The 21,188-nt window shown below is 41.8% G+C and overlaps 7 protein-coding genes across 12 annotated transcripts; 4 read left to right on the top strand and 3 right to left on the bottom strand.

Moving 5' to 3' along the window:
• The first annotated feature begins 268 nt into the window (after positions 1-268).
• On the top strand, positions 269-2,277 carry CG5225 (uncharacterized protein). Its single transcript, NM_142330.3, has 3 exons — positions 269-312; positions 375-1,007; positions 1,120-2,277. Exons 1-3 carry the CDS (start codon positions 282-284, stop codon positions 2,238-2,240), a joined length of 1,785 nt encoding a protein of 594 aa, NP_650587.1. The 5' UTR covers positions 269-281; the 3' UTR covers positions 2,241-2,277.
• A 1,100-nt stretch (positions 2,278-3,377) lies between these two features.
• On the top strand, positions 3,378-5,091 carry CG31268 (uncharacterized protein). 2 transcript variants are annotated; one of them, NM_169739.3, is made up of 3 exons: positions 3,378-3,423; positions 3,485-3,874; positions 3,940-5,091. In NM_169739.3, exons 1-3 carry the CDS (start codon positions 3,393-3,395, stop codon positions 4,821-4,823), a joined length of 1,305 nt encoding a protein of 434 aa, NP_732191.1. In that variant the 5' UTR covers positions 3,378-3,392; the 3' UTR covers positions 4,824-5,091. The 2 variants fall into 2 exon arrangements, with proteins under 2 accessions (NP_732191.1, NP_001247147.1); NM_001260218.2 differs by having other exon boundaries at positions 3,485-5,091.
• A 72-nt stretch (positions 5,092-5,163) lies between these two features.
• CG4009 (uncharacterized protein) lies at positions 5,164-7,621 on the bottom strand. 2 transcript variants are annotated; one of them, NM_001275726.1, is made up of 5 exons: positions 6,369-7,621; positions 5,964-6,303; positions 5,710-5,905; positions 5,541-5,646; positions 5,164-5,482 (listed from the first exon to the last, which is right to left on the bottom strand). In NM_001275726.1, exons 1-5 carry the CDS (start codon positions 7,592-7,594, stop codon positions 5,401-5,403), a joined length of 1,950 nt encoding a protein of 649 aa, NP_001262655.1. In that variant the 5' UTR covers positions 7,595-7,621; the 3' UTR covers positions 5,164-5,400. The 2 variants fall into 2 exon arrangements, with proteins under 2 accessions (NP_001262655.1, NP_650588.2); NM_142331.2 differs by having other exon boundaries at positions 5,292-5,482.
• A 348-nt stretch (positions 7,622-7,969) lies between these two features.
• Positions 7,970-11,779, bottom strand: CG18213 (uncharacterized protein). 3 transcript variants are annotated; one of them, NM_001300439.1, is made up of 13 exons: positions 11,582-11,779; positions 11,314-11,449; positions 11,150-11,251; positions 10,923-11,082; positions 10,836-10,862; positions 10,605-10,770; positions 10,199-10,546; positions 9,307-10,131; positions 9,079-9,250; positions 8,920-9,016; positions 8,719-8,850; positions 8,514-8,655; positions 7,970-8,452 (listed from the first exon to the last, which is right to left on the bottom strand). In NM_001300439.1, the coding sequence occupies exons 1-13, from the start codon at positions 11,674-11,676 to the stop codon at positions 8,224-8,226; spliced, it is 2,631 nt and encodes an 876-aa protein (NP_001287368.1). In that variant the 5' UTR covers positions 11,677-11,779; the 3' UTR covers positions 7,970-8,223. The 3 variants fall into 3 exon arrangements, with proteins under 3 accessions (NP_001287368.1, NP_001287367.1, NP_650589.2); NM_001300438.1 differs by having other exon boundaries at positions 10,836-10,859; positions 11,150-11,260; NM_142332.3 differs by having other exon boundaries at positions 11,150-11,260.
• A 478-nt stretch (positions 11,780-12,257) lies between these two features.
• Trm7-32 (tRNA methyltransferase 7-32) lies at positions 12,258-13,471 on the top strand. Its single transcript, NM_142333.3, has 3 exons — positions 12,258-12,543; positions 12,599-13,281; positions 13,339-13,471. The coding sequence occupies exons 1-3, from the start codon at positions 12,423-12,425 to the stop codon at positions 13,441-13,443; spliced, it is 909 nt and encodes a 302-aa protein (NP_650590.1). The 5' UTR covers positions 12,258-12,422; the 3' UTR covers positions 13,444-13,471.
• bdwf (bedwarfed) lies at positions 13,472-14,712 on the bottom strand. The gene is made up of 2 exons (NM_142334.3): positions 14,246-14,712; positions 13,472-14,189 (listed from the first exon to the last, which is right to left on the bottom strand). The coding sequence occupies exons 1-2, from the start codon at positions 14,636-14,638 to the stop codon at positions 13,614-13,616; spliced, it is 969 nt and encodes a 322-aa protein (NP_650591.1). The 5' UTR covers positions 14,639-14,712; the 3' UTR covers positions 13,472-13,613.
• A 427-nt stretch (positions 14,713-15,139) lies between these two features.
• Positions 15,140-19,997, top strand: Patr-1 (Protein associated with topo II related - 1). 2 transcript variants are annotated; one of them, NM_001300440.1, is made up of 5 exons: positions 15,140-15,264; positions 15,435-16,248; positions 16,479-18,007; positions 18,125-18,370; positions 18,427-19,997. In NM_001300440.1, exons 1-5 carry the CDS (start codon positions 15,226-15,228, stop codon positions 18,703-18,705), a joined length of 2,907 nt encoding a protein of 968 aa, NP_001287369.1. In that variant the 5' UTR covers positions 15,140-15,225; the 3' UTR covers positions 18,706-19,997. The 2 variants fall into 2 exon arrangements, with proteins under 2 accessions (NP_001287369.1, NP_650592.1); NM_142335.3 differs by having other exon boundaries at positions 18,427-19,244.
• Positions 19,998-21,188: the final 1,191 nt, after the last annotated feature.

Genomic DNA, 21,188 nt, shown 5'->3' on the forward strand with positions numbered 1-21,188 from the left:
TAACATATTAATACTTCAGAGGCGGTTCACTTTTGGATTGGACATAAATTTACATATATAAGTTTAGAGAGAACCCAGGATGATAGCATCATCGCGAACAGGTTTGCATATTTTCCGAGAGATTTGGCAAGCAGATTTCTGAATGGACATGATATAACGGTTCTAGTGAATCTAGATTAATGAAAGTGATTTAAACAAAGTGTGCATACAAGATTAAGAGTTCATAATGCGGTATAAAAGTGATCCGTCCGCCGGAGAAAGGCAGCAGATACCATTTCGCCATGAGGCTGTTCGCAGTGATTTTTTGGATAGGTAAGGAATATGATTCAAATAGGATGGATCTGATTTCTAATTGGGATTCATTTCCTTTCCAGGCTGGGCCTTTGGCCTAGCGAATTCCAAGAACCCGAGTGCCGAGACGGGCAGACTGATAGCATCTCTACAAGCTGCTCCGGCTCCGGCGCCAGCACAAAGTGTGATCTACAAGCTGCCACCACAGCACTACTATCCGCCACCACCGCCGCCGCCTCCGCCTCCGCCACAGCACTGCAATTGCCCGCCAGGTCCACCGGGGCCTCCTGGACCGCCGGGCTTACCAGGAACGCCTGGTCCGCAAGGTCCCAAGGGACACACTGGGTCCAAGGGCGAGCGAGGAGAGAAGGGAGAACGCGGTCACTACGGACTACCAGGCCAACCAGGTGAACCGGGACCTATTGGTCCACCGGGACTACCAGGCCCACCCGGTCACAAGTCGGGACATGGTCACCATGATCATCATGATCACCACCATCATCATCCAGCGCCACCGCCACCACCTCCACCTCCGCCTCCGCCGCCTCCACCACCACCACCACCACACTCACACCCGCATTCACATCATCCCCACCCGCCGATCGTGACGCCACCAATTATAGTTCCCATACCATTGCCACCGCAGAAAGGTGAACATGGTCACCATCATCACCACAAGGGATCCAAAGGTCCACCCGGACCTCCAGGCCCACCAGGTAAGAGAAAATCGTTACTCATATATATCACAACGCTCTAACAGTGAAAATATTGAAAGGATATATTATAAGTCATTTTCCAAAATTTTACTGAGTATTTAATCTCTTGCAGGAACGGGACCACCGGGTCCTCCAGGACCTCCAGGCACTACGTATCCACAACCCCCACCACCACCACCACCACCGCCACCTCCACCACCATCGTACCCATACCCACCGTACCCGTATCCACCACCTGGTCCTTATCCGGGACCATGGATTCCTCTGCCAGTGCCAGTGCCCTGGCCCTCAAAGGGACATAAGGGGGATAAAGGTCACAAAGGAGGTCATAAGGGAGACAAGGGCGGACACCACCATCACTATTATCCACCAGGACACGATAAGGGAGGCTACTATCCGTATCCACCCCACGGTGGCCATGGAGGCCATCACCATCCAGGCCACAATTATCCAGGCCCCTATCCGCCACCATATCCACCTCACCATCCACATGATGGCGGAGACAAGGGTTATCACCATTATCCACCCCACAATCACGGAGGGCACAATCACGGGGGACACAACAACCATCATCCACCTCACAATGGAGAGCACAACCATAATCATCCCCCTCACAATCACGGAGGACATGGCCACCATCATCCCTCACACAATCACGGAGGGCAGGACCCACATAATACACACCCCCACACTGGTACACACGGAAATGGAGGACACAGCCAAACTTCACACCACCAGCACCCCCATCATCATCAACCAAAACCCACTAAGCCAGAGGGTAGTGGCGAGCAAACTCCACGGGATGATCTGGACTTGCTAGATGAAAATGTGGAGATTGTCGAAAACATAATTGATGAAAATGATAACGAAAATAATTTCATGGAGGGCGAGGAGGAAATGTCCAATGAGCCCAATGACTTGGAGACGGAACCCGAGGATGCGGACTACGGCCTTGAATATGCAGATAACACAGTGGAGAATCCCGAATCTCCGAGTGGCGCTGAAGAAATCGATGATGAGGATTCAAGCTATATGGTACCAGAAGGAGATGATGCGATGGAAGAGGACCATATGATGGAGGACCAGATGGACCCAGTGAATATGATGGAGGATAACGCACCTATGGATGGAGATGCAATTGAGGAGCGAACCAACAAAGGTCCGATTATCCTGTCAATTGGAACTCCTCGAAATCCCTTTCACATTTACGCCTATGAACAGTATAATATATAAATAAGCCAACACCACGAGAAAATAAAAAAATAACATTAAAATATGAGTCTTTTATGGGTTTTCTAACAATTTAAAAATACTACTTTTTGGGTTTCATTTAGAGATTTTGATACAGTTAATAAAATTTAAATGTTTAATAATAAACAAAAGCAGTGAACCTCTGTAGATTTCCGTATTAATAAGATCATCTCGCAGAATTCGTATAGCAAAAAATTTAAATGTATAAACAATAAACTGCGTTATTGTTAGCTGTCAAAATAGTTCCGTTGTTCTTGGAAATGTCTGCGGCTTTGTTAGATTTTCTATAAAATAACAATGGACAAAGATATGAAAAAAGTGAAATCATATTGAAATAAGCTATTAATTCAATGACAATCGAATGAAATTGCCAACTCAAATCATTTATCAAAATACAATGGTAAATTGTTGAATCTTATCAGCTAGGCAAGTAAAATTGTTTGTAATATATGTATTTAACTTTTGGCAGATATGAAATTAATAAGTTCAAATGTTTTCAGGTATTAGGTTGATTAAATTCATTAATAAATTTCTTTGTCCATAAATTAGTTTTGTACGACTTTTTAAAGCATGCGTGCGTCACGTTGATCCAATGCCTTAAAGTCTTGAAGAATTTTGAACGTCATATTAAATTTCACTATTTAAAAGCAATTTGTATGATAACGATAATGAAGAAGATAAGTCAGATCGTCCCATTTTTGCGGTATTCTTATTTTATTGCCCCGTAAATAAAACAATGGGGGCTGAAATGGAACAATCAATGCCGACATGGAACCAAATAAATAACTAAAGAAAGTTAATAAAACTTGTGCCATAATATACATTTTAATTCTTAAATAATAACCAAACATTTAAGCCCTAATTGTGGTAATCAATTTAATAATAGTATTAGCACATCGACAAAATGGAATAAATCATTTTTCTTGAGCCTCATCGAATTCCATGCGTGTGTATCTGGACCAATCTTCGGTTAAATTTATGCGAAATCATTAGGCTGATGAGATCTGAGATTTGCGATTTACATTTTACGTGTTTCGCATTAACCCATTAAAGTCTAGACCAACTGTTCTTAAGGTCTATATAAGAGATGATCTAAGACGAGCAGGTGTTCATTCACGAATGAGACGTCTTGAAATGAAGCTGCTCACGGTTCTGCTGTTCATAGGTAAGCCGAGTTAAGAAGATAGAACCTTAGAACATTACTTTACCTGATTCTTGCATTTTAGCCATCTCAGCATTTTGCGAGGGATCATGGCTGCTTTCCCCAGTCAAGCCGGTTGAAGTAGAATCGCGGCCAAAGACAAAGAAACCAGCTCATAATAACAACAATCTGTACTATTACAGTCCTGAAGCGATAGATTCTTCCTTTTACTACGGCTTTCAACCCAATTGCCAATGTCGCCCAGGCCCGCCAGGACCTCCTGGGCCACCAGGAATTCCTGGTCTGCCAGGTGTAGAAGGAGCGCCAGGAGAAAAGGGGGATCGTGGTGACCGTGGAGAAAGTGGTCAAAGGGGTAGGCCGGGTAAAACTGGATTTCCGGGACCAATTGGTCCACCAGGACTACCTGGACCACCAGGCCGCCCTGGCAAATCTTCATCGCATGAACAGAAACAAGGTACAACCATTATTTACTTGCCAGCAATTCCAGCGGACAAGCCGCCAAAAATGGAAAACCCACAGGCAGCAATGAAAACCCACCACCCGATAATAGAAACGACATTAAAAAGACAAACAAGCCTCGGGCACCGCAGCTTTTGAGGGCAAATTCCGATGAAATTAAATATCTCAATGTTAGTCCGCAACTGGCCCAAAACCACAAAAACCGAAATCGCAAAAGTCAAATTACTTTCGCCCATTTCGATCGTCAGAAAATCAACCAGAGTAACAAGATAACAACTTTGACTAAGAACTTACAAACAGTGACCAATTCCCAAAAACACAAAACAAACGCTCCAATGCGCCGAAAGCAGACTCCTAATCGAAAGGTAATTAAAAATACAACTACTGATTTAAGCAGTTCAGATCGTCAGTCAGTTAACAAAATGAAGGGCAACAATCTTGGCGAGAAAAACATATTGACTGATGCAAATAACAGCATGAATTTGAATATCAGCCACGTCGGATCCCAACAAACGAAAAACGTAACTAAAACTGGTGTAAAAAGTAGTCAAATTGATGATATACCAATACCAGCCGATGTATCTGCAATAAATTCTTTAAACAAAGAAGTAAATTCACAGATATCTAATACTACATTGCAAAGTATCATTCTGGAAGAGACGACTCTACCGAATAATATTAAAATAACAGATGAAAAGCTAGATCTTAACAAATTAATAACGATTACCGAAGAGGCGCCCGATGCGATTCATACAACAACAGTTCAAAATGAGACTTTAATGAGTGAAAACGCAGGTGAAGCACAAGCCACAGAAATTCCAACTGAGGAATTAGGAGAAACGACCACATATAATATGTCCAATGATGAGATAGATGAGTTCAGGTTTCACGACATTGGAACCCACATCGAGCACCGAAAGCCCAGCGACAAGAGTATCAACTGAATCTGAAGAACCCACAACTCTTGTGCCGGATGTTACATCAAAACTGAGAAACGATGAGGAACTAGGATCACCAAACACTGAAACTACCACAACAGAAACGGCAGAGACATATCCCACAGAGGAACTACTTTTCGATAAAGAAGGTCAAAGGTTACCTTTCACACCCACTGAAACTGAGTTCGCAATCCCAGTTGCTGTTCTATTTGATAATACGCCTACACAAGCAAACTCTACTGTCTAAGTAAAATAAATAAATAACATTAACTAGAAGAATGCATTATCTTATTTAAATGGGTTTTTTTTTATCAAAAACATACCTTGTTAGATTTAAAATACAACTAAAGTGGTACACATTTTATTAAAATACTTTTTATTACCCCGAAACTTATTCGTAAATATCAAATAAATATTTGTAATGGTGTCATATCTTTTTTAACTGCGTCACATGATAAAAAACAAATTCCATTTCTTTCTTCTTTCCCAAAATGATAAAAATGTAACTAAACAAAAATGTTTGCATCTTAAAGAACAAATTGAGCAGTTCAATTAGTTTCAGATACATTTGCTAGCAAAAACACTAGTGAACAAGCTGAGGCCTGAGATCCTGCCATTTGCTTAGATCGATTTGAGGAATAAAATTGCAGTTCAGTAGTAGATTACTAAAAAAGGAAATCAATTTAAAATAATATATAAAAATAAAGATATTTGTATACTTACTGTGAATTCGGGAAGACAAATACGTTTGGCTGGATTAAATGCAGATAGTTGGCATTGCTGCAGAACAAGCTGGACAGGCTCACTTTCCGGATCTCGGCCAATTGAGCTGTGAAAAATAAAATTGCATATTATTATTGCATTTTATTACATTATTATAATTTCCACATACCGCGCGAAAAACCTCCTTCGTTCTCCCGCTCAAAGAAGAATCTATCGCCACGTCGCGTGTTAAGGAACTGTTTTCCAATCACACACAACAAAGTTGGTCCGAATAGAGCATCTGGGACATGGTACTCCAAGGTACCGCCAACACCAAGTTCCACGTCATCCGGAGTGGCGTACAGTCGGCGCAACAGCGATATTTTCTACACCAATGAAATTTTAGTGCTTTGATCTACAATAATCTTGATCTCAATAATCTACCTCTCCGGGAATTTCGTGAGCGAAATCCGCCCAATCGACAGCTCGTCGCAGACCACAAAACTCTCGCACATCGTTGTAGGAAGCCAATCCGAAGTCTCGTGCCCTCTGAATATCTATAGACTTCAGATCCGAACCGTATTCCTCGAACTCCTTGCGGTTGAAGTAGTGCTTGATCTCCCGATCAATGTTCCCATCCGATCGCTTGTGCAACTGGGTAGCCAAGCCTCTCAACAGGGCATCGAAGTTGTCGGATGTGTCCAGTAAACGAATAGTCTCTGTACGGTCGAGGAAGTCGCTCAGGCGCATGGTTCTATTAGATCTCCGATTGGGGGCAACCAATCTGTGAAAGTTATATTATTATTATTATAAACACATATACAAATACTAATTAAGCCAAATACTTACGAAAACCATCCGGGGATTTGGGTGTGGGCGTATCTAAAGGCGGCAGCAGAAAACTCCGCATAGGCAGCAGGATTAACCGTCTCGTCGTAGTCGTTGACATACTCGGTGGGCTCCACTGGATAAATCAGTCCGTTCAAGTAGGTATAGGTGCGACCAACGAACAGTGGAAGCCAGTCATAGTATGTGATCTTCTGGAACTGCGCAATGTTAATCTTGCGTGCCTCCTGGAAGATGCGCTCGTCACTATGATCGGGATTAATCAGCGCTAGATTTTCGGCCAGACGATTGTGCTCTCGGACCAACAGAGTCTGCAATAGGGCGATGGTGGGCGAGAAACGATTCCGAATGTCCGGTACGATGTAGCACTCACTCTTGGCACCGCACTCGCCATTCTCATTTTGGCTCACCGGTAGCCAGTGTTGTCCGTTCGTGTAGCTGGTCTTCAGAAGTCCGCCCTTGAACAAGCGGACCTTTCTGTTTTGCGAGGGATTGTTGCCATAGATGGAGGAGAGATCCAGGTAAGCAGTTGCCACCGTTAGCTTCTCCGGTTGGGGTTCCTCAACCTTTGGGCATATGGCATCCGCATCCGACACACTGCGTGCAAAGTGCAGACAGGTCTTGCCCGTATGGTATGCGATGGGACCACCACGGGGCAGGTTGATTGGCAGACAGCGAGGATGACGCGGCTCGGCACAGCAATCTTGAGGAGCGCCCTGTGTGCTCAATTGGCTGATATCGTGGGCAACAAACTGGCCCCATTGCATGGCCGCCATGGTGCGGAACCTATCGTTCCTCGTCTGCTCGCCGTACAGCGACAAGGAGATCAAACGGGCATTCGGAGCCTGTTCCACTTGGCGAGGAGGCAAAAGCCTACGATAGCGCGAAACGGCAATTCCAAACTCCGGATACAACAGATTGTTGCATGATCCATCCAAGGTTCGGTAGTGCAGATTTCGAGTATCATTCAAGCAGTTGCGAGGCGGAACTCCACATCTTAAAGGTTGTTGGGAGGCAGAAGGCTCGGCCCAACTATTGTGAACATTGTTGCCATTGTACTTGGGCATAAATTCTTTAATCAAGGCATCCAAACTTCCGTCACTAACTCCTGGGCGAATATCAAAAGAACTCCGTTTGGACCTGGACAAGGAGGGTTCCATTGCCGAATACGGACACTTGGTGGCCACCGCCACAGACAGCACACTCAACACCACCAAAAACACTCTCATAGCACCGACGACACCACAAAGCACAATGCAGCACCAGTAGCTGGGTGCCCATATATAGATCTCCGCCAGTTGCTGACCCGCACGATCTTCGAGCTCTGGAGACGTGATAATACAACGCGAAATTCTTGGTATGATTGACCAGATTGAAGAACGTGCAGAAATATGCGAGCATAATTTCCAATATTCGGAAGCTCAAACGGTGGGCGAATTTTATAAACAAATAATGTCGACTGGAACGTGTTTACCGCTCGGACAAAAAAGGCAATGGTTCTTATTAAATGTGGCTGATATAAAAAGATTACCAGTAGTGCCATTTTTGCAGTAATCATGAAGAATGAAAACGCATAAAGATAAACCATTAAGAAGAACAGTAATGAATTCTGACTCATTTGTATTTTTTTTTTTTTGTTTTTGTTGAATAACCGAAGATCGCTTCTTACATAGATATGTGTGTAACATATGTTATATTCTAAACTTATAAAAATAGTTTGGCTGGCTGCAACACAAATAAATTAAATGGAATGGTTTTCTGTTTCCTTATCCAAGAGTTAACAGGATTATATTAAAAATAATGCTTATAAAATATAAACAAAAACTCCATTCGCATTAAAATAATGGGAAAAAGTCATTCACTTCTTTGATTTTACCAAAAAGTTTTTAAGGTCTGGTGGCATCGTCAAAAATGAATTAAAGACTGTCTTCCATTTATAATGATGCGTACAATATTCCATGTATAAAGATGAAGCCTCTTCATTATCAATTAAAGCTTCCGCGTGAATCTGAAGTCTTTTTAAAATAAAGGAAGAGCTGACAAGAACCATTTTGGGATACTCCGAGTCGACTTCTGGACAATTCACCCTGTTAAGATAATACATTGTCACATCTTTATACTGTTATACAGCTACACATCTCAACTCACATGATATTAATATATTGTTCTATAATGCATCTGATTACACAAAGGCTTTGACGATATATTTCAATATTTTTAAAATGAATATCATCCGTTTCGGTTAACTCAACGAAGTGCACAATATTATCGGTAGAATGTTGTAGAAAGCCTGTATTAAACAAACAAAAACATTTTCAAACTAGAACGATTAACATTTTAAATTTATACAAACCATTCAATGCTAAAAACATCGAAAACTTAAGTACTCCCAGAAAACGTGTCTCGTCCTTTTCTTCGCAATGCAAGGCGAGAAAACTATTGTACGTACCGTATAAGATGGTCAAATTAAGTTGCAGATTTACATCTATAATATTTTAGGAGAGTAAAAATAAATTAAATACAATCATTAGAATTTGTATAAAATAACTCAAACCTAGTCGAGACTCTATCCAAGCTGAAAGATTCTTCTTAATAGCGGCGATGAAGGCTTTATTGTGTCGCACAAATTCTGGTGATGGCATTTTTTCAAGCTATGCGAGATAATTAAAAGAAAAATGAATTATCTGGTTTAAGAAGTTTTTAAATTACTAACATTTTCATATTCGTTTTCAATACTTGTCGAAAAATTAAAATCTCCGCGTCGTGCTAAATCCAATATTCTACTTTGATCACGATACCTAGCAAAATCAGGGCATATCACTAATTCCTCGCCTTTATGGACTTTTTTAGCTGTCACACCAACGACTTTTCCATTTGGTAAAAATCTGAAATTTTCGTAAACATCTTAGTGTGAACAAAAAATTAAAAGATCAAAACTTACATGGCTTTAATATTTTTCGTCCCACAATTCTGCTTAAAAGCTTTTAATGTAACACAAAGCGTAGATTTTAGTTGGACGGTATTTTCTATTTTGTGAAAATATTGATAAACAAATTGCTGAAAATATTTAGCAATATTCGTCAACAGCTGGCAACGTTGTGATGTGTTAAAAATTTGAAGAATTTCGTTTATTTCTTGTTCGGGCAAAGTATCTGCACTTACGAGATCTTCAACAGCTTCAATTTCATATTTTTGCATGCAAATAGAATGTAGCCTATCAGCAAAACGAAATATCGGACTATCATTTGAGAACTTCTCTGGATACTCAGGTTCGATCTCTGCTAGACTATCGTGAACGTTGTTATAACAGTCTACGAAATCTGTAATCGCATTAACTCCATAGTAACTGAATACATTTGCGCTTATACGATCAGTTGGCATCGGAAGAATACCACAATTTTCGAATTCATCATTATTTTCATTCATGGCATCAATACCTTCACGTTGTCTGTAGCATAAGTTATCTCGCTGGGAATTTAATAGAACGTGGCCACCCAAACGTAAAAGTATAGCTGCCATTACAGTAATTAAGTCTGTTTTCACAAGAGCCAGCAAATAAAAATATTTCTCTGCGAGGCGCGTGTCATTGTAAATAAAAACCGACAAACGAAATGCCGTGGTTACGATTTCTGTATACTTTTCCCTTGTCAGCAGGTTATAATCTGGCGCCGTAGCAAGGAGTTCTCCAACAAGATTATAAGTTTTCTCCTCTTCCTGGGCATGCTCCAGTATAAAGGTCCAAGCATCTCGGGGATTGCTTAATATTCTGAAATGGGGAAAAGAAAGTCAATTTTGATATATAAGCATGTGTTTAAAATCTACTCGTTAGTTACCCGCCATCCATCGCATAATCTACTATAGCCGGAAGAATATATTCCCCTGCTTCGCAAAACAACCGAAACAGCATGTTAGCCTCAAGCATTGGGATGAGTCCAATTTTATATCCATAGCACTCGTACTGGTGGACTTCTGCATCTGATTTCATACACGATTTTGAGCAATAGGATCTATAACGACAGTTATCACAGGTGTATAGCTGTTGCTGATGCACTCCACACAACTCGCAGTTCAGAAATGGAGCACTAAACTGAAAGTACACAGGATTCTCCACAAGAACAATTTCTCCTTTAGGCACATCGCATGAAGCGAAAACTCCGCCAGATTTCTCAATGGATTTTTCGCTATAAGGGAACATATGAATTTACTAAATGTATTGTACATCAAACATTCTTTACGTACGAATAATCACAAGCTTGGCTGGCAAACGGAATTTTCCGAGTAAGCTTAAAACCCTTAAAAGGCACAAAGTTCTCGGTTTGAACTTTCTTGCAAAACTCAACATTTATTCTAGCTTGGTTGATTCTCTCTTCATGTTGCTCTATAAGAGCTAGAAAAGGACTAACTTCTAGAAAATATAATAAAATAATTAAAATTAAAAAGAAAATTCAAAACAACGCTAGTAATACTCACCACTTCGATCGGCTAGTGTCCCATCTTCTAAAATGAAAGAAAAACAGCGATTTATAGAAGATCATTACAACATATTATGCAAATTACCAATGAGGCCTTTTACAACTGAAAGTTTATCTTTCGATGCTTCATACTCCCGATTCACAAAAAGGCATATACAGTGAAGTATCTGCGAGATTATCGTTCCCTCCGCTGTCTTGAGAGCTGGATCCAAAGACTCGTAATATAGTAAATCATTGCATGCGGTCTAGAGCAAAAAAAAAGGGTTGTGAACATATGATGTAGATGTGTATTCAGCTGTGAAGATGACATACCGTATTCTGGTTATTTTTTATGTAGAGCACACTTCTGGCCATAATCGCATCCACGCATGTAGGGGAGGCGCTGGGTGCGCGGCATATAATTTCGTCCAGACTCTGCAAAGTCTGTGTTCTGGATTACAATAGGGTTATATATCATATCAATAATGTGGATATACCATCTTCAACACTGTAGGACTTTTCATATTCATACACTTCTTGGAAATGTTAAGGCAACCTTCAGCAACTTCAGAAAAATCGAGAAAAACTTTGTCGGTTGTTTTGCGCAGAATCTTCAAGAACAGCTCGCATTCTCTGAAATTGTAAATTATTATTATTCTATAATTATCTATCTATGAGCATTGCAGGATCCTATCGCAGGACAACTAGGATTTCGCAATATTGCAAAACCTGCGGGATCTCAGGACAAGTGGGCCTGTTACTCACATCAGGTTACGTGGACACATGGCCTCGGACATCGTGATATATTCAGAGGCCTCGGGGCGAGGCTCCGACCCCATATACAATGGTATTCGGTGCATAATTACCACTTAATTTTGAAAAAACCTCATCAAAGCGTGTTTTGAAGATCTCGCGGTAAGAATGTGACCGCATTGCGCCGCCACAAAAATCGACAACTATTTGATATAATATTTTAGTGTTACCAGAAGTAAGCAATCCAATTTAGTTATCGGCTTATAAAATATTATATAATAGATAAAATATAATAATAATAAATAATAAGTAGAATATTCCGGTGTCTTTGGTCCAAATCAACTGAATATCTTTATTCTGTACATTTCGAGATAACCAAAATATGTTACTTTTATTATGCACTCATTTTTTACACCTTTATTACCAGCAATTTATCCTATCGATGGAAAAATTCAAATTAAAATTTTTAAATAAATTTTTATATAATGAATCCATTTTATTTTCTTATTTTGAAACAATTGAACATAGAGCCCAACCGAACCTTGGGCTCCCAGCATTATTGCTTTGTGCTTATGTTTTCTTCGTAAAGCCTCCGTTCGCCGCGGAGCCACTATGCTGAAAAGGAACCAGTTGGAACTGACGAACCACTCGCTCGCATCCCTTCTTTGTCGATATATCGATAGGCTGGCCAATCGTCTAACTTACAAAACATAAATAACAACTACAATCTCTTACTCTTTGGCTAGTTTCTGCACATGACACCATATTTTAACCATTCTTTTTACTGTTCACGTATCTCAAAAAGAACAGTTATATTGTAGAGCATCCCTGATATTTCATATATTTATTTACAATGGGGAAAACATCAAAGGACAAACGAGATATCTATTACCGACAAGCCAAAGACGAAGGCTGGAGGGCCAGGAGTGCCTTCAAGTTGCTCCACGTGGACGAAGCCTACGGAATTCTAAATGGTTAGATCATTGAAACTACTTAGGAACAAAATATAACACACTTTTCCATATATAGGTGTTCAGCGGGCAGTCGATCTGTGTGCTGCTCCTGGCAGCTGGTCCCAGGTGCTCTCTCGGAAACTCTACGATACCTGCGAAACGGACGATGAAAAGTCCGCTGTTAAGATCATAGCCGTTGATCTGCAGGCCATGGCCCCGATCCGTGGAATACTCCAGCTCCAGGGAGATATCACAAAGCAGTCGACCGCCGAAGCAATCATCGGTCACTTTGGTGGAAATGAAAAAGCCCAGCTGGTGGTCTGCGATGGAGCCCCCGATGTCACCGGGGTCCATGAAATGGACGAGTACATGCAGCACCAGTTACTTGTGGCTGCTCTCAGCATTGCCACCTGTGTGCTGGAAACTGGCGGAACTTTTGTGGCCAAGATTTTTAAGGGAAATGCCACATCGCTATTGAGCTCCCAGATGCAGATATTTTTCAAAAAATTCGACATCTACAAGCCACCGAGTTCGCGTCCTTCGAGCATTGAAGCTTTTGTGGTTTGCTCCGATTTTTGCCTTCCCGAGGGCTACATTCCTCAAGTGATTAACCCTGCTCGCGATGATATACGGCTACTGGCACAGAAAACAGGGTCGGAAGTAAACCGTCGTCTAGTTCCTTTTATAGCCTGTGGAGACTTAAATGGGTTGAGTGATCCCGAAGAGGGCAAGACTTCCTCCTCAGATGAATCCAAATCAGTAAGTGATGTGCCTAATACTTTGCTTTGTTTTTTTATTCAACCATCTTTCCCACAGAATTTAGAGTATGTTTACGATGCTGTTATGGACGACGCATCTTATCCCCTGGAATTTAAAGAGATTCTAAAGCAAGTCTATGATGAACAACGCCATATTATCTAAATATTTATAAAATAAAACCAAAAAAATTAAATTAAATTTGTATATTAAGTGGGCTTGGGCCAAGCTAAAAGAAATGTGATAAAATTAATCAAAATATTGAATAACTTAGATTATTTAAAGATTAGGTTATTAAGACTACCAAGATATTACTTAATTTTGTGCATATCCCGTTATTTGAGCGACAGCTTTTTTTGCTCGATTTCCAATAGTTTCTTTTTCAGTTCTATTTTCTCAGCCATTAACTGTTCAATTGCCAAGTGATGTCGCTTGTCCTCGTACAGCTTCTGCTTGTACAGGACAAAAAATTCATTGAGTGCAAGTTGAACGCTGTTGGCGGTATCGTGCACCATTTCTAGGTTATTGCTAATCTTGTCAAGCAGTGTGGTCTCCTCCTCCGCCAGTCGACTGCTGGCCAATGCGGCCCGTTTGTTAGATTGCAGGTAAAGCGGGTCAATGTCCGTTTTGTTCTCCTCCGGTTCGTAAACGTACTCGGCGGAAGTCTGAAGGGCGCCACCATCTTCTTCCGGGACCACATCCTCTACTTCGTCCACATCAAATTCCGTGGTGGAATTCTCATGCATTTCATCGTCGGAGACCTTCATAATAATCTGACTTACATCCTCGTTTAATCTACACAGTGTGGCTATTGTTTCCTCCGACGAAGTAAGACTGGTGCCAAAAGGCATGTTCTGCATCTCATTCTTTTCCACCTTTCTCAGGATAAACCTCTTCCAGTCCTTTAAGGCCTACAAACAAATCAACTTATAATGCAAGCGGTTAGAAAAAAAGTAAGTTAGAATACCCTTCTCCAGGTGGCTATATCTTTTCGCGGCGGACCGTGGCTATTAAGTTCGGATGACAGTTCCTCCCACAGCGACTCCAGATTGCCCCGTGTTTCCCACGTCGGATTCTGAAGCAGACGCGGATGTTTCTTCACGAATTCTAACAATATCAGCTCTTGCGTTGAGTTGCGCGGCTTGGCTTTGTTCCGGTCGATGGCGATGGTGGTCTGCGGCTGGAATTTGTACTTGGAGTTCCGGTTGAGTCCCGATGTGGGGTGCATCCTGTTCATGTGCTTGCTTAGATTCGTGGTGGTCGTCTTGTAAGAGAGCTTCGCCTTGCAGATATTACACACCGCAAACGTGTCGTCCACCGCCCGGAAAAAGCACCAGATCTCGCTCGTTTTCCGCTTCATTTCGACTAAGTTGTTTTGGAAAAGGAAACAGGCTCGTAGTTCCGTCCAAAGCAATAGTTCAAGAACTAGTAATTTAGGGATGAGCTTGCGGGCGCTGATTTCAAGTTTCGAACTAGTTCAAAATATCGAATACATTGAAGGAGTGCAAATGCACCTTAATTAGGGCAGATTTTTCATTGATCAGTAAAATCTAATGTTGTTGACTTATTAACCAGTCGTGGTAAGTCCCAAACTGAATAAATAAATATGCAACATACGAAATTTGGCAGTGGTTAAATCATCATTTTTTTCTAACATCACTGTAGCAAAATGCAAACTTATAAATTTAGACAAATCTTCAGTCGTTCACCTATTGAAAAAAAACGTATGAAAAAAATATATATTTTAAATTTGCATGTTAATTCCAACATTTGTAATATGATAATATTTATATGCGAGCGAAATTGATGTATTGTGGCGATAGTCAGAAAACCATCGACGTCAGACTATCGATAGTACCATCGATATTTTGACAGCTATACTGCTGAGGTGACAACTTGTCACTGACAAGTCATGATAATTTTTTGTAAAGCAATAGATTTATCGCCATGGATGACTCGTTTTTCGGCTTTGACACGAATCTACCGGTAAGCAGCGGTCCCGACATTGCGGCTGCAATATCCGGGATAGCGGGCCGCACAGGGGTCGGCAAATGCCCAACGCACACTTTTCACTCGGCAAATAAGGGGGCATCGAAGGCCACCGGGGGCAGAAAAAGTAGGAATGTCTAATTTACTTGCTTCAATTGTTTCTCCAGGACGAAGATGGTGGCGATGGACGCATCGTCGAGGCGGAATACGATGCCCTCAATGACGAAACCTTTGGATCCGCTATAAATGGCGACTGGGAGGAAGCCCATGAGACGATGGTACGCCTGGGCGGGAATGGCGAAAGGGTGCGGAAGCGACCCGCGGAATCTAGTGGAAATACGGATTTTGCCGATCAGGGAAATGGTGCCTTCCTGCGACACGCTAATCCGCTATCATCGGCGCCCTCTTCAAGCGGCTCCACTCCGGCCCCTTTGAATGCCCCCTTCCGACAGTCTCGTCACATAGGGGACTCGGACTTGGAGCTAAACATTTCCTCCATGAAGTTGGACGACATGGACCTGTCCTCTTTCACCACTGATAGCGAAGCCGGTGGGCTGAGCAACCGCATTAAGCTGGACTCCGGGGTCTGGGGATCACAGCCGTTTCCCAACAACCAACATTTGTTCCGCGAGCCTATGCGCAGCGCCTTCAAGCCACAGCAGCAGCAACATCAGCAGCACCAACCACAACAAATGAAGCCACCGCAGGAAGCGAATGCCAACTTTGCACTGAATCCACAGCCTTTTCCAAAAATTACAACTCTCGAGGATATAGAGCGCAATATGATCATTCAGCAGGCCATTCCGAAACAACAGCAGCAGAGCCAGCAACAGGCGGAACGCAAAATGTTTGATGATTTTAGTCTGGGTAACAGGCAGCAGGTGCCTACACCAACCATGTTGCAGCAACAGATGTTGCAGCAGCAGCATCATCAGAAACAACAGTCGCAGCAGCAGCCGCCACAACAAGCGCAGCACAAGGGTAATTATATATTAAAACTAAAAAGTATTGATGCATACAAAAACAGGCCTCAGTATTTAAAAAGAAAACATGTCCAACAAAAAGTATAATTCCTAAAAATATTTATTTCTTACGAATCTATTTTTGGGGACAATTTTTAAGACAGATTTAACCATTTAAGGAACAAACTTCAAGTCCCTGATAGATTTCTGCGACATATGAAAATAACACCATTTAACAATTCATTGCAGTACCCCCTGGCTTCTTGGGCACGCCGCACACCTCTCCACCGAGGCCAAATTTGGGTTTCCCCGGACCCGAGCTACTGCCCACGCCATCGTCGCAGCAACAACTAAACGGTATTGGTGGCAACCGAGTGCCGCCCGGATTTATTTACCCGCAAGGTCTGCCCGGGAATATTCCGCAATTGCCCCAGCATCCTCTAATGCAGCAGCACATGCCGCACAACTTTCCACTGCCCGGCGGCAACCAGCGACCTCTACCCAATCCACAAGCTCTGCCCACGGCCCTGAACAATTTCGCGATGCATCCAAGCTTCAATGCGATGCGCGCCGCTGGAATCCATCCAGGGGCTTTTATGCAACCTCCCCATCCGCACCAGATGCTGCCACCGCGAATGCCGCCGCACCCGCTGCAAGCTGCCACAAGTCTATTAGGTCAGCAGCCACCGAATTCCATGTATAACATGTTCAACATGCGACTAGTGCAAGAGATCCAGCAAAACCATCCGCTGCTTCAACAGGCTGCTGTTGTACGCCAAATGCAACAGAGCAGAGCAGGATCCGTGGCCAGCGATCGTCAGAGATCGCAGGCGCAACAGCAGCAACAAGGACGACGTCCAGATGGTACAGGAAATTACCCGCTGGAAGAGTACGATGAATATGCCAACCTAATGAGCACGCGCGACAAGCACTGGCTAATCGGAATCCAGCTTTCGCAGCTGAATACGGACACGCCGTATATCGACGACTATTACTACACGGTGTTCAGGGAGCGCAAGGCCCAACAGAACGGGCAAATGCGCAACAGTCAGGCGCACAAGGACAACCAGTTGAATCATCCGCTTACTCAGCCACGCGGCCATGCGCAGCTTATTCTCGTACAGTTGGGCAACAAGAATGGTACTCGCAATGGACACGGACGTGAGCGACGCAACTCGGAGAACACCAACAGCACGTCAGGCAACACGAACAATGGATCAGGTGGTAACAACAACAACCTGACAGGCTATATATTCTCACCACTGAAGTTCGAGAACTCACTGGGAAAGCTACAGTACGGAAGTGTGACAGCTCCGCGAAAAATTATCGATGCTGACATTATGAGTGGTGAATCAAATGCCGCTGCTGAAGCCAACGCAACTTCTTCATCAAAAAGCTCGACTCCGCTGCCCACCTCCGCGAGCCATGATGTAAATCCCAGTAGCATGCGGAAGTCGCGACACATTTTGCTTCTGATTGAAACACTGTATCGCTATCTGCTGAAGTTGGAGGATTTGGAAAGCCCAGAAGTGATGGCCACCATTGAGCTGAAAAAGAAAAAGGAAGCCGAACGGATCGCAGCCCTTGAGCAGCTGGAAATGGCCAATAAAACGCCCGAAGAACGTGCTGCTGAAGCCGCCAATCCGCAAACCATGAATCCGCAACTAAAGAACAAGTTCAACTATGAGGTAGAGACGAAAGCTGCGTTGGTCAATAAATTAAAGGCAGGTCTGGCCTTCGACAAGGTTATCGCCATGATGAATGTGCGCAAGGGAAAGGTGTGTACTTTTTCTTATACTAATTTTAACAAGTGCAACCAAATAGAATTCGATTTATGTTCTAGTGCTATACGCATGAAACTCACTATTTTATTTAAATCAATCTTTCCTTTGCAGATACTTATTAGACGCATAATGCCCTTTATTGCGGATCAAAGCATTCGCTGGGTCGTGTGGAGCGGCGTCTTCTGTTCCCTACAAACAGTGGTGAAAAAGGACAAGGACGACGTTGAAGGCGTCTTGTACGCTCTTTACCCAGAGTTTAAAAAACACGTTAACAAAGCTACTTTCGAACTCCTAGTGAGCATTTCATCTGCTATTACGCTGAATGACAAGAAACTTGCTGGAATTTTTTGCAGTCGCGTAAGTTATCCTCAGTATTAAGTAATAGATACGCGTACTAATTATTAAATTGGCAGTTTGGAATCCTTTCGCTGGTTGCCCTGATACTTCGCGCCGAGGAAATCTACGTCTCGCGAACTGACGCAACTCTTAGCGAGGAGAACAGGCAAAAGTGGCGAGAATTTCTGGCACAGGTTGCATCCTGCCTCAATCGCACTATTCAAAACCAGACCATCTCGGCAGCCATTGAGTCGGATGCAATTCAGCCACTTATGGACCACTTTGAACGGTTTAAAGATCTTAAACTGGATGCACTCTTAGCATTAATAACTGAAGCCAGGCATCAAATTGATTAGGTTGCTTTGACGGATTTTCATTTAACTTGATTGAAGCGTTTCAAATAATTGTGAAATTATATAGCCGAGTTCACTTTGCTTTACTCAATTACGCATATGTTTGTATAGAATATGTATCCAAAACTTACATATGTACGATCGTTTTTACATTTACGCATACTACACAAAAATATTGATACAGGGTATAAAAATCTCATACTGAAATTGAGAAAGTACTCGACTGTCAATAAATTTTGATAATAGTTTGTTAGAAACGTTCTTTTATCCAAAATTGTGTGCACTGTACAAGAAAGGTAGAGAGAGGAAATCATGTTTTATAAATATAATATCGAATGGTAGGTTTTGCTCATTGTACATACTTATATCATTTTATATTCGATAAGGAGTACTTTTCCGGCATTTTCTGTAGAGATTTATAAAGAATAATTCACCCCACAAATTATTCTTTTTTTTTTTTTGTCATCGAATTAACAACTGGGCTCTCCTATATCTTGTAATCACGATTGTAAAAGGAATATCATAAATACGTTTTAAAATTTAAAAGCACCGATTTAATGCGCGATCCATGCATACTCATTTAAATGTGCATCCTTAAGTATCTGCTTATTTTCTGGTATTTGTAAATATCGGTTTAATGAAATTTTACTATACTACCTTTTGGGTTTCATTGAATCAAATTTGTGCAAGACCCATTAAATATAGTCGAGACATTCAGCATAAATGTGTACTAAATAATTAGCATTGTGACAGGTGCAGCCGTATTTATTATAACAAAATGATCAAAATTGTGATACATTTTGACTTTTAAACATAAACGAAGTTCCGATGATCGGAAAGAATTAGTTTAACACACAAATACAAATTTGAAATTAGAAAACAGCAATTTTCACAAAACTTCTGTAACGCAACGGATAGATATTTGTTGTAAAAATCCGTTGTGGAGCATTTTAATTTTATTTCGTTTTTAATTGTATCTACACCATCATTCAATGTTGTTTAATTCATTTTTTTTATTGAAATTCATGTTTTGTATCTGAAAAAAATTCTACTCGACTGCAAACGTCTTGCAAATACTTTAAAACTATGCTTTTTTTTAGCAAACAAGAGTCAAAATACGATAGCTGTCTAAGATTGCAAACACATATACAATAATTGTAGTTTAATTTGTATTTATCACATACAAACACTTCAAACCTTTTCCTATAAATATGTTCGCTGATTCAAAAGTAAATTTTTTTAAATTGATATAATTTCCGAGAGTATAATAAATAAAAAATACCATTTCACAGAACACACCGAAACTAAAACACCTTATTTTTTTGGGGGGGTTTTGAAAAAGATGATATTTAGTTTAGTAAGCAGTCTGATAAAAACACATTAGTTGTCCATTTCAATGATATTTTATTTATGGATTTTTTTAGCTTTCCTTCAAATTTATTGATTTGCTTCCAATTGGTGTTTACGCTTGTGCTATTAAACGGTTTTTCTTCTATAATAATATATTAATCATTTGATTTCTATAAACAATTGTGCCGGGGGGGGGGGGGGGTGCATCATTAATGGCGAACGTGTTTTGTGTCTGTCTGTTTTTGTTTTTGGCGCAGAATCAAGCGTCGAAGTGTCGGCAGTTGCCTGTCCGTAAGGGACATTTTGTTGTGCGGAGGCGCCAAAGTGCGTAACAAGTGGCGGCGGCGCGCTCGGGAATTGTTGCAAATTTCTGAGTCGGCGACGCCAACCACTGGCGACGGTCACCAAGACGACAACTTGTCGGCAGCAGTCCGCCCAGCGCGAAGGGATGCGAAGCCCACTCTCCCGATCCCACCCCACACTGGCAGAGAGCATGCGGTACACTTGGAGAAATAATGTGACTTCAGGGTTAATTTTTACTCTGCAATTCGAATGAGCTCTTAAGTTATTAGGTTTTGCAGGAAAATTTTGATATAATAAAATAAAATAAATTATTCATTAAGCTGTTATGCATTTATTCTTTAAATTCACAAAAAAATATTAAGCAAAATTACGTTTATTTATATATAATAAATTATAATAAGTTCCTCAACTAATATCCTTGCACGCCTAAAATATGTCGATTTCGCATAACCTCCCCAATTTCTCCGAGTGCATCCAAAGGCTAGACTTAGACAGACGATTGTGGCGACCAGTCGCCCGTCGTTGCTTCTTCGGCGACGGCGACAATGGCACGACGACAGGCAGGAGGACAGGACTCTGGCTCTGCCGTGGAGCGGAGCAGACAGTGCCGCAGTTCTGGGCAGGACCAGGACTCAGCGGATGCGGATACGCAGAACTTTGATTTGCGAACGGGCCAAGTGTGCGCCACTGGGCGCCGCTATTATTGCCATTGCCACCAATTGGCGCGCCAAACGCCGCTGTTCTCACAATTAGATGCGAAAATAGCCGGCGCGTCGATGATGACGAGTTATTGTCGCGTCTATCTGGTCGTTGTTTTTGTTGACAACCCCACA

This window comes from Drosophila melanogaster, chromosome 3R (genome assembly GCF_000001215.4).
Source record: "Drosophila melanogaster chromosome 3R".
Classification (NCBI taxonomy): Eukaryota; Metazoa; Arthropoda; class Insecta; order Diptera; family Drosophilidae; genus Drosophila; species Drosophila melanogaster.

Bases quoted from the DNA above. Each gene is read 5' to 3' on its own strand.
- CG31268 (NM_169739.3), top strand. From the start codon at position 3,393: ATGAAGCTGCTCACGGTTCTGCTGTTCATAG. The intron at 3,424-3,484 runs GTAAGCCGAGTT...CTTGCATTTTAG, and splicing joins CACGGTTCTGCTGTTCATAG to CCATCTCAGCATTTTGCGAG. The intron at 3,875-3,939 runs GTACAACCATTA...GAAAACCCACAG, and splicing joins ATCGCATGAACAGAAACAAG to GCAGCAATGAAAACCCACCA.
- bdwf (NM_142334.3), bottom strand. From the start codon at position 14,638: ATGAAGCGGAAAACGAGCGAGATCTGGTGCTTTTTCCGGGCGGTGGAC. The intron at 14,190-14,245 runs GTATTCTAACTT...ATTTGTTTGTAG, and splicing joins ATATAGCCACCTGGAGAAGG to GCCTTAAAGGACTGGAAGAG.
- CG18213 (NM_142332.3), bottom strand. From the start codon at position 11,676: ATGCACCGAATACCATTGTATATGGGGTCGGAGCCTCGCCCCGAGGCC. The intron at 10,863-10,922 runs GTAATTTGCATA...CTTTCATTTTAG, and splicing joins AGTTGTAAAAGGCCTCATTG to AAGATGGGACACTAGCCGAT. The intron at 8,453-8,513 runs GTGAGTTGAGAT...TTATCTTAACAG, and splicing joins GAACAATATATTAATATCAT to GGTGAATTGTCCAGAAGTCG.
- CG5225 (NM_142330.3), top strand. From the start codon at position 282: ATGAGGCTGTTCGCAGTGATTTTTTGGATAG. The intron at 313-374 runs GTAAGGAATATG...TTTCCTTTCCAG, and splicing joins CGCAGTGATTTTTTGGATAG to GCTGGGCCTTTGGCCTAGCG. The intron at 1,008-1,119 runs GTAAGAGAAAAT...AATCTCTTGCAG, and splicing joins CGGACCTCCAGGCCCACCAG to GAACGGGACCACCGGGTCCT.
- Patr-1 (NM_001300440.1), top strand. From the start codon at position 15,226: ATGGATGACTCGTTTTTCGGCTTTGACACGAATCTACCG. The intron at 15,265-15,434 runs GTAAGCAGCGGT...TTGTTTCTCCAG, and splicing joins GCTTTGACACGAATCTACCG to GACGAAGATGGTGGCGATGG. The intron at 18,371-18,426 runs GTAAGTTATCCT...TTAAATTGGCAG, and splicing joins CTGGAATTTTTTGCAGTCGC to TTTGGAATCCTTTCGCTGGT.
- CG4009 (NM_001275726.1), bottom strand. From the start codon at position 7,594: ATGAGAGTGTTTTTGGTGGTGTTGAGTGTGCTGTCTGTGGCGGTGGCC. The intron at 6,304-6,368 runs GTAAGTATTTGG...TAACTTTCACAG, and splicing joins CAAATCCCCGGATGGTTTTC to ATTGGTTGCCCCCAATCGGA. The intron at 5,906-5,963 runs GTAGATTATTGA...TCATTGGTGTAG, and splicing joins CTCACGAAATTCCCGGAGAG to AAAATATCGCTGTTGCGCCG.
- Trm7-32 (NM_142333.3), top strand. From the start codon at position 12,423: ATGGGGAAAACATCAAAGGACAAACGAGATATCTATTACCGACAAGCC. The intron at 12,544-12,598 runs GTTAGATCATTG...TTCCATATATAG, and splicing joins AGCCTACGGAATTCTAAATG to GTGTTCAGCGGGCAGTCGAT. The intron at 13,282-13,338 runs GTAAGTGATGTG...TCTTTCCCACAG, and splicing joins CCTCAGATGAATCCAAATCA to AATTTAGAGTATGTTTACGA.